Source organism: Squalius cephalus, assembly GCF_949319135.1.
Source record: "Squalius cephalus genome assembly, chromosome: 1".
Lineage (NCBI taxonomy): Eukaryota > Metazoa > Chordata > Actinopteri > Cypriniformes > Leuciscidae > Squalius > Squalius cephalus.
Window position 1 is genome coordinate 22,825,704 of NC_137122.1, and position 15,405 is coordinate 22,841,108.

At 41.0% G+C, this 15,405-nt stretch overlaps 1 protein-coding gene across 1 annotated transcript in view; it reads right to left on the minus strand.

Annotated features, from left to right (window-relative positions):
• Positions 1-15,405, minus strand: part of LOC307165201 (uncharacterized protein) — a 60,861-nt gene that overhangs the window by 986 nt on the left and 44,470 nt on the right. Inside the window, exons 2-7 of the mRNA XM_079882592.1 lie at positions 9,034-9,226; positions 8,440-8,682; positions 7,751-7,852; positions 7,527-7,667; positions 6,386-6,631; positions 6,017-6,253 (exon numbers count right to left, since the gene is read on the minus strand). Coding sequence (XP_079738718.1) covers positions 6,017-6,253; positions 6,386-6,631; positions 7,527-7,667; positions 7,751-7,852; positions 8,440-8,682; positions 9,034-9,186 — 1,122 coding nt within the window. The 5' untranslated portion in view covers positions 9,187-9,226. The remainder of the gene's footprint in view (positions 1-6,016; positions 6,254-6,385; positions 6,632-7,526; positions 7,668-7,750; positions 7,853-8,439; positions 8,683-9,033; positions 9,227-15,405) is intronic.

A 15,405-nucleotide genomic window follows, 5' to 3' on the forward strand; every position in this document is an offset into this window, starting at 1 on the left:
CTAGTGGGACAAATCTGTTTCTTAAAGATATCTGAATAGCCTTCCAATACAGTGAGTTTTAAATTAATATTATTTCTAGATACTACTAGTTACTAGTTTTTTTAATTCATAATGTGAAAAGTCTGACGGCAAAAAGTCTGGAATATTTCAGATTGTTTATGTTTTCTGTTCACCAAGGTTCCCATTATTTGATCAAAAATGTGTGTGCTATAATCATGAAAGAAACAGGCTTGCATGTAATTCCATGAACTCTCAACTTTACTTCTGATTTTTCACGCAACCACACCCACAACAACTCGGGTGCCTCCCATACATGCATAAGAAAAGTCTCATGCAACAACTTCACAATACACATATTGTTACACTGACTGATCTCAGCAAATAGCGATTAACGACCAAAGCACAAATAAATACAACATAACATCACAATCAAATGTCACAAGTTACAACCTATTAAACATTTCTTTGATACTATTATAGACATTGTTTTCATACAATTTATATTGTTTTTATTTTATAGTGTGTATTTATGAGTAGCCTATGTGTTGCCGCTTTCTTAAGGTCTTTATCACTTTACTAAAATTAATCAAAAGAAAGAAGAATTAATCCATAGAAAGAAATGCTCTCAGGTTAATATTTGTCAATTTTGAGAAAGTAGCCTACTGCAGTATAACTGTGAATTAACTTCCCAATTGAAGTCACCATTATGGGGATCAGTGTTTGCTTTAGTAGGACTCTTGACTTTTTAATATTAGTTTTTCTTTGGTAATCGACAGCCTGTATGCTAATCTTCAACACGTTTTACGCCAGACAATACTTTGGGAATCTGTTGGGAATGATGTGTAGATTTTACTATGATTAAAAGGGTATAAAATAAGGGGGTAGAGAAGGGAATGTCGCAACAGGTAGTAATTTACAGTAATAGTAATATTGAGTGATATTGTACAAGGTGGGCCATTTATATGGATACACCTTAATAACATGGGAATGGTTGGTGATATTAAAGTCCTGTTTGTGGCACATTAGTATATGTGAGGGGGCAAACTCCTCAAGATGGATGGTGACCATGGTGGCCATTTAGAAGTCGGCCATCTTGGATACAACTTTTGTTTTTTCAATAGGAAGAGGGCCATGTGACACATCAAACTTATTGGTAATGTCACAAGAAAAACAATGGTGTGCTTGGTTTCAACGTAACTTTATTCGTTCATGAGTTATTTACAAGTTTCTGACCACTTATAAAATGTGTTCAATGTGCTGCCCATTGTGTTGGATTGTCAATGCAACCCTGTTTTACAAACTTTTATGTGAATGGTGAAGTTAACAAACAAAACCACCACTATTGGTCTGACACTAACCCACATTGGATGGATCCCTCCAAGACTGTTGGAACAACAAAAGTGATGGTTTGGTGTGGTATATGGGGTACAATGATAGTGGGTCCATTCTTCATCAATGGAAACCTCAAGGCCACTGGATATTTGAAATTGCTACATGATGATGTGTTTCCCTCTTTATGCACTGAAGCTGGCACGTTCCCTGAGTTTTTCCAGCAAGATGGTGCACCACCACATTATGGGTGCCAGGTCCGAGCATTCCTAGATGAACAGTTTCCTGGAAAGTGGATTGGTCGTCGTGGGCCAGTTGAATGGCCTCCAAGGTCTCCCGATCTGACCCCCTTAGACTTTTATCTTTGGGGTCATCTGAAGGCAATTGTCTATGGTGTGAAGATACGAGATGTGCAGCACCTGAAACTACGGATACTGGATGCCTGTGCTGGCATTTCTCCTGTGGTGTTGCTATCAGTGTGTGAAGAGTGGGAGAACAGGGTTGCATTGACAATCCAACACAATGGGCAGCACATTGAACACATTTTATAAGTGGTCAGAAACTTGTAAATAACTCATGAACGAATAAAGTTACGTTGAAACCAAGCACACCATTGTTTTTCTTGTGACATTACCAATAAGTTTGATGTGTCACATGGCCCTCTTCCTATTGAAAAAACAAAAGTTGTATCCAAGATGGCCGACTTCTAAATGGCCACCATGGTCACCACCCATCTTGAGGAGTTTGCCCCCTCACATATACTAATGTGCCACAAACAGGACTTTAATATCACCAACCATTCCCATGTTATTACGGTGTATCCATATAAATGGCCCACCCTGTATATTGTCTAAAGAATGTAAATATTACCAATGTTTTCTTTCTTTTGCTTTCAGGTTTTACCAGTTATGATAAGACTTGAATTGTAATGACTATTATGACTGCATGTATGCATATGATATGACACTGATATTATGCACTTTAATGAATAAAGACAACATTTGATTAAAATAAAACATATGAACATATAAAATGTCATACAAAAACATACAAGTGTTGTGTCAATTACTGTGTGCATAATGATGATTTAACACTTTTTAATGAATGATGGTAAAAATACATATAATTTTATGAATTAAATATGTTTAAATTACAATTAAGTTTTTAGTGTAATCTTAAATTTATTTATTTTTTGTGGCCTGCAGTGACTAGTACTTTGCAGCTAATAGACATATTTGCACTTTGTTCAGTAGTAAAGCACATTCCACAAACAATGCAGTGCTACTGTACCTTTACTAGCGATATACACCAAATATAGAACATTTATTCACAAGACAAACGCTCTAATAATCCACATAAAACTGATTAACGTAAGCTGTAACTGACGGTCATAAAACTTTGAACTGCGTGCACTGACGTCACTGCCATTATACGATGAAGTGTGTCACGTGATCCAAGTTAACCGTTACGCTTTCTCCAATGGTAAGAGATACATATGGAAGGCCAAAAGGGCAAAAACTGACAGTCTCACACGTTTTGGACCTTTTGGCCTTCAATAGATACATCTCTTATCTCCTAATATAAGACCATCTCTGTCAAAACCATAGACTGTAAAAAAAAAATGGATTTAGTGTCTGTGACATCACCCATAGGTTTCTGAAGAGCATTTTTGAAGCCTAAAGTGGGCGGAGCCGTAACCATCTTGGCGGCTCGTCACCGCACATCACTCCTGGATAACAGAAAATGGGCAAAGAGGCGGGACGTGGGTGGAGGTGAGGAGCCTGGTTGTTGAAAACACGCCCACCTAGCTCGACGTGATCGAGTTTGCTGTGCAAAGTGTGCGACCGTCACCGTACAGGGCCTCGCGCTAAAGTGACCGCTGACTTCAGGATATAAAGCCAATAGTTAAAGTTCATATGTTTCCCTTAGAAATACTTTAATAGTTAAAAGACATAGCTAAAAGTGAGTATATCATGATGCTGTATTATTCTGCTAAAATGTATTATGCAGTAACTAGCAATATTGCTCTGAGCGTGTGCATGTGACAGTGATTCATGCGCATACATGTCAGTCAGCGCGGCATCGCACATCAAGTTCGTAGAGAGCTTTATTCAGTCCATTTTAATTTCTGATTTTGGCTGCCTCTCAAATGGGTTAAACCAAAGATATTACATAAGAAGTTCAAGTTAATGCGCTAGAAATCTGCACTCATTCAAGAATTTGCATGTATTGCATGGACGGAGAAAGCACTGACACCTGCAGGATTTCATCTGACGGTACTTCATATATAGTCGATCTGTTCGGTGAGAGCAAAGGTACCACAGAACGAGTGTCTATTGATGTTTTTAAATCTGAAAACTCAAAAAAGCAACAAAATTATCAGACATCCATGAGTGCATGTTAACAGAGGAAAACAACTGTAAAACAGCGCTGGTTGTTCTCTCGATACTCGACAACGACGGAATCCAAAGGTACACTGTTAGCCCTTGCTGTAAAAAAAAGCCAAATTCTTACAATATTATACCATTTTCCATTAAAACAATAATATACCGTAGAAAACAAAACTAGCCTATAGGAATATACTGTGAATTAATAGTGCTCAAAGTCGACAATCAGAGGCTGTTTTCCCAATCGTACCCTCATTCACTATTCCCTAGTTAACTAATAAAGTCCACTTGAATGAAAAGAAGTGAGTGAATTGAGACACTGATGAACACCTGATAAGCAGAATCACTGAAGGAGAGAAAAAAGAGAAACACAAAAACTACAACTGACTTCCAGCAACAAGTCGAGTCGAGTGTGAAACCAGTTTACAAACCAGTTTACGATTATTTCTTTCATACATGTACAAAAGTTCTTGTTGAGAATTAACAGAGATTTAGTTAATAATAAAATTTGTTGTCACCATGATGGAGATCAGTATTTGCTTTAGTTGGTCTCTTGTCCCTGGACTTTTTACCTTTCATCTCTCTCTGCCTGCTGTAACAGTGAGTTTATAAAACACATTTGATATGGCAAGAAAAAGTCAAGAAGTAGTTGATCAGGTGTTTTTATTCTTTTGTGATGATGTCACAATCATCTTGGACCTGTCTGATTTTCAGATTTTTCCTGTATATATTAATTGAAATGATGGGTATTTCATATTTAGCATAAATCTGTGTATCTACAAAATGAAATCAATATTTCTGTAATCAGGTCTTCTGAAAAATATCATAATCATATAGTGCATTCAATTTGATTTAACTCCTGCTTGGCTCAGACACACAGATATCCACAATCAGCGTATGAATCTCAACAATGGTGAAAAGTTTCATGTCGCAATGCATGCTGGGTTCCAGTATAATATAAAACTCCCAGCATGCACTGCTGCATGAATAAAAAAAAAGAAATATCGCCACCATTGTTGAGATTAATGTGCTAAATTGTGATATCTTTGTGTTTCTAAAAAACAACGTAACTTTGTTTTCTTGGTTTATGCATGATGTGTTAAAAAAAATGAGCCATAGTAATTAATTGCTGTAGTTTCACAGTAGTGCTAATGTAACACTTTTGATCGAGGATTAAACTCTGAATGAATAAGAATTAATTCCTTAGTGAATGAACAGGCAATATGATGATTTTGTCATCATAAGCATTACAACCGCAATCATTCATAAACTGTGTGTGTGCACAAGTGTGACTTGCAAAAACACAGCTCAAGCAGCAAACAAAAAATGAATGATTTAACATCAGCATCCCAACTAAAGCAAGCACTGATCTCTATAATGGTAACTTCAAACAAACATTTTCAATAACAATTTCTGTATGACAGAAATAAAGTCATACTGGTTAATAATAAGTGTAATAATGTGTAATGGCTGGAAGTCAGTCGTAGTTCTTGTGTTTCTCTATTTTCTGTTCTTGTGTTTCTCTTTTCTTCAGTGATTCTGCTTGTTAACAGCAGGTGTTCATCACTAATGGTCAACAATCACTTACATATTCCCTTAATTATCTCACTGCAACACTGTCAATGTTACTTTTTACTTGTCGTAGTGTGGATTTCCCTGTGGGGTTGAAAGGGTTAACAGTTTAAGATAAAAAGTCGCACCCACAAAATGTATTTTAACAGTAATAAACTATACGTTATAAAACAGGTTTATACTGGCAACACTGTTGCCAGTAGTTTACTGTAAAATCTTGTTTTTTGGGTCACCATTGTGCAGAAGAGTAGAGCCTGTGCTTCAGTCCAGGAGAAGATCTACAAACATTGATGATACGCTGCATGTTGCTTTATTTAACAGGCTGTGACTGTGTAGTTGCTGGTCCAGTGGAAATCTTTTTATGTACAATAGTTTTTTAATGGTCTCAAATGAAAGAAGTTCACAGTAGTACTTTGCTCACATTATTAATGCATTATAAATTTTAGTTAATACATTTATATGACAGTTGGTCCATTTAAGGCAGTCGGTTTCTGCAAGTGTAATTAGTTAACTTGAATTAGAATTTAGTGCATTTTTACAGAAACAAACTAGATTACAGTAAAGAACTGTACAATTAACAGTATTTTACTGGCAACAGTGTTGCCAGTATTTTACTGTAAAAAAACCCGGTAAGGTCTAACAGTGTATGATGCGTGTATTAAATTGTATGAAATAATCCCAAAAAAACGAATTACTATATATTTTTTTTCATAATTGCTGAATCTCACCTGCTGTTTGAGCAACCGTCTCTCCTTTGCAGGCTCGTCGAGGCCCTGCAGGTGTCTCTCGTATTGAGCCTTCATGGCCTGCATGTTGACCTCCAGCCGCAGCTTGGCATCTTTAGTGGCCTGAAGCTCGTCCTCCTCTAACGCTAGTACGCGGGTCTCTTTTTCACAAGCTTCCGTCTCAGCGCGGTCGCGCTCCTCTGCGTAACAGGCGGAGATGGCCTTTTCCTCAGATAGCATCTGTAAAACAGATAAAAAATGCTACATTCAGCTATTATTGTTGTAGAGTCTTGATTTTGAGTTGTTTTAATTCTTGTTTTGTCTTATTTCAAAATCTGGTTGAGAGCGGCAGTGCAGATGTTAATTCCTGACCTGGTCGAACTTCTTCTGCTTGTTCTCCAGGTCGGAGACAATCTGTCTCAGACGGTCCTGGTCCACCTGATCGTCCAGCTCTTGCTGCAGGCGCGCCTTGGTCTTGTCTAGCTTGTCGTCGGCCACGCTCCTCTCATCCAGACGCTGCGTCACGGACTCCAGATCACACTGAACACGTTTCCTCTTCTCCTCTAAGCTCTCCAGAGAACTGGCCTGCAGCTCCATTATCTTCTTCATGTCCACCAGCTACAGGAGAAGAGACAGACAAACATTAGACAACTTCATGGAAAATGACATGCTCGTACTACTTTTTAATTATTGCATACTGTGGTACGATAAACATAAGCAGTAGTATGTTTAGTACTAATAATATAAAATAAAGTAATATAGCATGCTTTATACAGTATATCCTTAACAGTATGCAGTAGACAAATAAAAAAAGCACAATAATTTTCACACAACAATCTACAATTATAAAGCTTTTTATGTTGTCTCTCAGGAAAAAAAAGTTGTCACAGCTGCAGTACCCTTTTAAAAGTTACACATTTGTACCTAAAGAGTGCATATTAGTACCACACAGCACAGGCACATATTAATAGCCTACCTAAATGGTACATATTAGAACCTTTTGAAAGGTTACCGCCACAGTGACCGCTATTGTGACATTATTTCTGAGAGTTTAGAAAATCGAATTGACTTTAATTTTTTTTCTTCTCACTGCTCACTGGGTAAGGATTATTGCAAACCATTTTGTGCAAGTTCACAAATTCATTTAAAAGAACCGACTCAACAATAACAACAAAAAATCCAACCGCAAATCAAAAATCACGATGGTTTGCAAAGTTAAACGTCTCATCTCAGAAACATTTAGTTGATTCAATGTTTTATAGCAGAACGCTAGAAAATGTATATCCACTATAGAAATGTCCATGACATTTCCAGTTCTGGAAAACTTCAAAATTCTGTGATATTTCCAGATTTTCCATGAAAAACATCACTATGGCTTGCAAAGTAAATTTTACATAAATAGGAAAAGTCCTGCTCACTATAGAAATTTCTATGACTTTTCAATGTTTTCTTTTTAAGGTTCTATTAATTTCCGTGACATTTCCAGTTCTTCAATACTCATTACTGTGTGTGCCTGTGCTTGCATGGCGCTGAGTTGTATCTCCAGGTTCCTCTTTGCCTCCTCTTTCTCTTCCAGCTGCTTCTTCAGGCTGTTCTGTTCATCCTCCAGCTGCTTCAGGCACAGTTTCTGCCGCTTCTCCTCGTCAAGTACCTCCTGTGAGGATATGATCAGGGTTCAGAGAGTGAGCAAGAGCTAAACACCTGCAGAAATCCTATAATGCAGTCGCTGCTCTGTACCTGCACATCCTGCAGCTGTGACTCCAGAACAGAGCAGTCCGACGCTTTGACCGACTTCTTTTCGGCTTCACTCAGAAGACTTTTCATGTTATCCAGCTCCAGCTGAAGTAGGAAACAACCATCAACATCACATCAACATTGGATGTTTGGATTAACTTTCTCTGTGTTCAGGTTTGACTGTAATCATAATGCAAAAACTGACATAAATAAAATCTAAACATTGACAAAAAGGTTTTTTTTTTTTTTTTAGTAGAAATTTAATTTATATATTGCCTCTCATGCATTACATTTTACTTATTTTTAACGTGGTGCATTAGGTAAATATATATATATAAATAAATATATATATATGTTTCTGCATTTTATTTGGATTTAAACATCATAAAAGTGTTAAAAATATTAGTGTCAGTCATCAAACACCATGACCACTGAATTTCTATGATGTTACCAGTTGCTTGTGATACTGGATATGGACTTCTAAAAGTAATTTTATGGAGATTACTGTCACTAGGAGCAATTTATAGCAGATTAAAGATTTTATCTGAACATTATGCAAAAAACTGTATTCACTATTATGAAGTATTTAATAAACAAACAAGCAAAGGACTGTGTAAAATGTTGCGAATGACGAAATATCTGCGGGGGTTTTGCGGGTATAAATTCAGTGTTGTTCTCTGCAGTTGACACACCTTAATTTTGGCAACTGTCTCGGCCAGTTCGATGCACTGTCTCTCGCTCTCGGCATGTTTGACCTGCAACTCCTGAAGCTGCATCTCAGCCTTCTTCCTGCAACACACCTGCAGAAATCCCATAATGCCACAGCAGTCGCTGCACTGCACATCCTGCAGCTGTGACTCCAGAACAGAGCAGTCCGACGGTTTGACCGACTTCTTTTCGGCTTCACTCAGACTTTTCATGTTATCCAGCTCCAGCTGAAGTAGGAAACAACCATCAACATCACACAAACACCTTCATTACATCTCCATTCATAATGAAAATGTATCAATTAATTATAGGCCTAATAATTGTTTTCAGTCAGTTATTTGAGTGGGAGTACCAGAAGCATCAAGCTCTGATCAAAAATTCCTGTTCTCTGTGTTATATTTGGATGTTTGGATTACGGGTAACTTTCTCTGTGTTCAGGTTTGACTGTAATCATAATGCAAAAACTGACATAAAATCTAAACATTGGACTGTGTAAAATCTTGTGAATGATTAATCTGGAAACATCTGCAGGGGCTTTGCAGGTATAAATTCAGTGTTGTTCTGTGTGGTTGACACACCTGCACTTTGTCAACTGTCTCAGTTGTCCCAGTTCGATGCACCTGTCCCTGTCCCAGTTCGATGCGCTGTCTCTCGCTCTTGACATATTTGACCTGCAGAGACTTCTCTTCCTCCAGAGACTTCTCTTCCTCCAGAGACTTCTCTTCCTCCATAGACTTCTTCAGCTCAGTCCCCTTAGTTTCACGCTTCAGCCTTGAGGAAATATATTTTTTTAAATATATATATATACATATATATATATAAAGAGTTCAGATGCAAAAGCCTCTAAGTGCCATCTGAAATTTTCTACTAGAATGATCATTTTTATTAAGCTTGTATGTTCAGTAATTTCACTTTAATGACAATGAAAATGTGCATTATTTTTCTAATAATTCAACGGCCTGCCGTCAATTATTCCTTACATATACACTCACCTAAAGGATTATTAGGAACACCATACTAATACTGTGTTTGACCCCCTTTCGCCTTCAGAACTGCCTTAATTCTACGTGGCATTGATTCAACAAGGTGCTGAAAGCATTCTTTAGAAATGTTGGCCCATATTGATAGGATAGCATCTTGCAGTTGATGGAGATTTGTGGGATGCACATCCAGGGCACGAAGCTCCTGTTCCACCACATCCCAAAGATGCTCTATTGGGTTGAGATCTGGTGACTGTGGGGGCCATTTTAGTACAGTGAACTCATTGTCATGTTCAAGAAACCAATTTGAAATGACTCGAGCTTTGTGACATGGTGCATTATCCTGCTGGAAGTAGCCATCAGAGGATGGGTACATGGTGGTCATAAAGGGATGGACATGGTCAGAAACAATGCTCAGGTAGGCCGTGTCATTTAAACGATGCCCAATTGGCACTAAGGGGCCTAAAGTGTGCCAAGAAAACATCCCCCACACCATTACACCACCACCACCAGCCTGCACAGTGGTAACAAGGCATGATGAATCCATGTTCTCATTCTGTTTACGGCAAATTCTGACTCTACCATCTGAATGTCTCAACAGAAATCGAGACTCATCAGACCAGGCAACATTTTTCCAGTCTTCAACTGTCCAATTTTGGTGAGCTTGTGCAAATTGTAGCCTCTTTTTCCTATTTGTAGTGGAGATGAGTGGTACCCGGTGGGGTCTTCTGCTGTTATAGCCCATCCGCCTCAAGGTTGTGCGTGTTGTGGCTTCACAAATGCTTTGCTGCATACCTCGGTTGTAACGAGTGGTTATTTCAGTCAAAGTTGCTTGAATCAGTCGGCCCATTCTCCTCTGACCTCTAGCATCAACAAGGCATTTTCGCCCACAGGACTGCCGCCTACTGGATGTTTTTCCCTTTTTACACCATTTTTTGTAAACCCTAGAAATGGTTGTGCTTGAAAATCCCAGTAACTGAGCAGATTGTGAAATACTCAGACCGGCCCGTCTGGCACCAACAACCATGCCACGCTCAAAATTGCTTAAATCACCTTTCTTTCCCATTCTGACATTCAGTTTGGAGTTCAGGAGATTGTCTTGACCAGGACCACACCCCTAAATGCATTGAAGCAACTGCCATGTGATTGGTTGATTAGATGATTGCATTAAATGTGCCATGTGTAAGAATTGAGGTAAAAATATCCAAAAAATGAGCTACACGCATCAAAAGAATGAGAAGAAATAAGGATGATGATGTCATTAAAAAAATGGCAAGTTATTAGTGCTGCAGAGATATCAACCTGAATTAGCATGCTAAATTACTAGCCATGGCCCGACAGGTGTCATAATACCAGTTTCGGCCATGGGAGGCGGTATGCGGGCAACATAACCACCAGCCAAACTGCAATACACGAATAACTCGCACGGCTTGTGGGTGTACTTGAACCTGATGTCAAATACTCTCTATAGCTCTATTTTTCTTGCCAACTACGTGACCTATATTATGTTTATTAAATGGCTTTCCTGAGGTAAATCTGACATAATTGTTCTCCAGCTATGTTATTGACCTCTTCACGCTGATAAAAAACACTGATTGGTCGATATTATGTATGAGGAATATACATTTTGGTAAGTTGTAGCCTACTGTATCTTTCAACAGTGTTCGTGTTTTTTTTCACTATTAGCTAGTAGAGATGATCGGTTCACGTGCGCTAGGGATCTGTCGAGTAACATTTACAAGCGCCAAAACGGTATTTATTGTTTGAATTACGTAATAAAATTGACAGAATGAGAGCTGAGATTTTTTTTATATATCATAACTAACCTGCTGTCTAGTCTGTCGGTCTCCGTGTCCTCTTTGCTTCGCTATTTTTTTGTGTGTGAGAAAATTGATGTGTGGCGCGACGTGTGAAAAGTGTCAATTGCGTGTGTCTCACGGTGAATGCGTGAGAGTTGGCAGCTCTGAGTTACGTTGGCGCTAGCTTGGTCAACATCAGCGAATGCTGTCTGTCAAATTAATGTAATTCAAGCTAACAATAAAAATGTAATATATCAACAAAACGAATATGAACATATTCACTGGTAAAGGTGAAGGGGAGTAGCTTGAAGATGTCATATTTCAAAATCACTTGACATCAACCAACGTTCTGGAGTCAAAACGTCCTCTATTAGGAATTGGCTCGGCTTCGGCTATGGCTCTAGAGTCGTTGTGAAGAGCATAGAGACTATGCCGTTTCTCGGTTGTTACTCTAGAGTAGACCAACTCACTTTCTGGAGGTATACTGCCCCCATCTGGTATGGAATGTGAAGTATGAATTGATTTCTTGGCGGACATTATGGCACATGGCACCTTTAATGAGAAATTGAACAGGTGTTCCTAATAATCCTTTAGGTGAGTGTGTATATATATATATATATATATATATATATATACAGTTACCCACCACGGTATATATGAAGAGTTCAGATGCAAAAGCCTCTAAATGCCATCTGAAATATTCTTCTAGAATGATCATTTTTATCAAGCTTATATATTTAAATTCAGTAATTTCACTTAAATGGCAATGAAAATGACCTATTAATTGTCATATATATACAGTGGGGAGAACAAGTATTTGATACACTGCCGATTTTGGTTTTCCCACTTTGCATTTTAATGCATGACATAAGTATTTGATACATCAGAATAGCAGAACTTAATATTTGGTACAGAAACCTTTGTTTGCAATTACAGAGATCGCACGTTTAGTTCTTGACCACGTTTGCATATAAAGACCTTCTCCAGATCCTTCAGGTTTCAGGGCTGTCGCATGGGCAATACGGACTTTCAGCTCCCTCCAAAGATTTTCAATTGGGTTCAAGTCTGGAGACTGGCTAGGCCACTCCAGGACCTTGAGATGCTTCTTCCCCAAAGAATGATGTTTCCACCTCCATGCTTCACGTTGGGATGGTGTTCTTGGGGTTGTACTTATCCTTCTTCCTCCAAACACGGCGAGTGGAGTTTAGACCAAAAAGCTCAATTTTTGTCTCATCAGACCACATGACTGTTGTGTTCACATAATTAACTAAAAGCATTTATTTACACACTGCTAGGAATAAGCAAGGGGGGTACTATTATGAAGTAAACTAGCTGTGTTGGTTGTCATGGAATCAGCTGCGTGATGTTTATGTTGTGCGCAGGCGTGGAGAAAAGAGAGTAAAAAAAAAGATATGATACAGATCCTGTGTGTCTCGCCTCTTCCGTAAACATAATATTGGCGACGAGGATGGCTGAATTTGGTCTACCCCCACCTGCACACTTTCTTGCCGTCCCCGGAGATCCTCCAGTCCCATGGGCAAACTGGCTGGAGAGTTTCACAGTCTACCTGGACGCTTTAGGCTTTGATGACATTACCGACAAGAGGAAAATGGCGCTCCTCCGCCATTGTCTGGGAGTGGAGGGGCAACGCATTTTTCGCAATCTGGGGACGCCCAACGACTACGATGCTGCAGTTACCCTCTTGACGACCCATTTCACTGGCCACCAAAGGACTTTACTCCGTCGGTATAAACTTCGGAAGCGCCTGCAACGACCCGGTGAGTCAGTTCGAAACTACGTGACAGACTTAAAAGACTTGGCGCGCTTGTGTGACTATGGGGTTCTGCAAGATCAAATAATTCGGGACCAGTTCATTGAAGGGACATCGTGTGAGAAAACAAGAGAAAAGCTGTTACTAGAAGCGGACGATTTGACTTTAAACAGAGCTGTGGAGATAGCGCTGCAAGTCGAGACAGCCATGGAATGCACGTCTCAGCTGGCGGGCGCGCGCCCCCTCGCGGACAGAGCGGCAGAGCAGTTGCAGCCTGCCTATCACACCAGCATGCACTCCGCCAACGACAGTCGGTGTTCAGAGCAAGGTTTCCCGGTACAATTCACGCAGAGACAGAACAATAGGCGAACTGCAGAGGTATGTGGTAACTGTGGTTCTAAATCACACAATTCTAAGGCACAGCATTGCCCTGCCAGAGGGCAACAATGTAGAAACTGTCTGAAGCAAAACCATTTTGCCAAGATGTGCCGTTCAGCCCCGGCCACTCTCCCACAACACACTGGACCTCCACCAGCTCAGCACAACTATACAGAGATCAGAAATGTGACTGCTGGTCAGGTGGCTTTCAAAACATGTACCGTCCAGTTAGCTGAAGTAACCCTACCCTTATTAATGGACACTGGTGCGGCTGCATCGCTCCTAAATTCAAGCACTTACTATAAGTTTTTCTCTCACCTGCCATTAGAACATCCTGCCACCGCTCTATGTGGCTATGACAGCTCCAGGATTGACATCCTAGGTGTGCTCCACGTGCCGGTTCACTATGGCTCCAAGCACCTACCATCTTTTCCCTTTCACATTGCGAGGAGGGGAGCCAACCTTCTAGGCCTGGACCTGTTCACAGGCCTGGGGTTCACGCTCAGGGATGATGCTGGCTCCGACATTCACCACATCACCTCCACTTGGCAGCAAAAGTGGCCGGCTCTGTTCGAAGGTCTAGGCTGTCTCTCAGCCTTCACACACAGGCCTCTGGTGAACCCGGACGTGTCACCTGTCATCCAGCCCCTGCGCAGGATCCCCTTTGCCTTGAGAGACGAGGTCACCCGCGAACTGGGGACACTCCTGGACATGGGAATTATTGAACCAGTCAACGCTGCTCCCTGGATTTCAAACCTAGTCATTGCAAAAAAAAAATCTGGGGGAATAAGAATATGTGTGGACCTACGCTTGGTGAATAAGGCAGTTATCCCAGACAGATATCCTTTGCCTACCTCAGAGGAGCTCACTGCACACTTTCACGGCTCAACAGTCTTCACAAAGCTTGACTTACGTCAGGGCTACCTGCAGGTACCACTCCACCCAGCCAGCAGGGACCTCACTGCTTTCGTGACGCATGCTGGGGTGTTCCGGTACACTCGAATGGCCTTTGGGTTAAGCTCCGCCCCTAGCTGCTTTCAGAAGGTGATGAGCACAATACTGGCGGGCATCCCTGGGGTAGCGGTTTTTCTGGATGACATTGTTATTCATGCCCAAGACATCGAGACACACAACGAGCACCTCCAGGGGGTGGCTCAGGCCCTTCTTCAGAACAACCTGACTCTGAACCCAGAAAAATGCTGCTTTGCTGCTCCAGCCATCGACTTTGTGGGGTTCCGCTTGTCAGCCAAAGGGATTTCCCCTCTACAGTCCAATGTCGATGCCATACACAGGATTCCAGAGCCGACCTCAGCCTCTCAAGTGGCCTCATTTTTAGGCATGACGGCCTATTATCTCCGTTTCCTGCCCCATTACTCACACACCACTGCACCTCTCCGCCAGCTGCTTAAAAAAGAAGAGCCATGGCACTGGACTACAGCATGTTCTGAGGCCGTACAAACACTGAAAGCCCAGCTCACAACACCCCCGGTACTAGCCCACTTCAACCCTGAATGTCTGACTCTAGTCACTTGTGATGCTTCAGATCGGGCTATTGGTGCAGTCCTTTCACAGGTGCAGGAAGGGGTGGAGAGACCTGTAGCCTTCGCCTCCAGGGCATTAACACCAACAGAACAGCGCTACTCCGTGGGTGAACGTGAGGCGCTTGCCTGTGTTTGGGCTTCAGAGAGGTGGCACCTTTACCTCTACGGACGGCGTTTCACCCTCAGGACCGACCATCAGGCCTTGACCGCATTGCTGACAGCATCTGGATCCGGTCATAAACCCCTGCGCCTACACAGATGGGGGGAAAGGCTGAGGCAATATGACTATGTACTGAAATTTACCCCTGGAAGGGACAATGTAGTCGCCGACGTACTCTCTCGTTCCATCGATGGCCCCACACCCATGGTCTCCCCTGATGAAGACTCAGAGACCAAATTAATTCACATGCTTCACACGCCCTTGCAGTCGGCCGTGTCGTTGGAGGAGTTGCAGCACGAGTCAGAGCGTGACCCCACACTG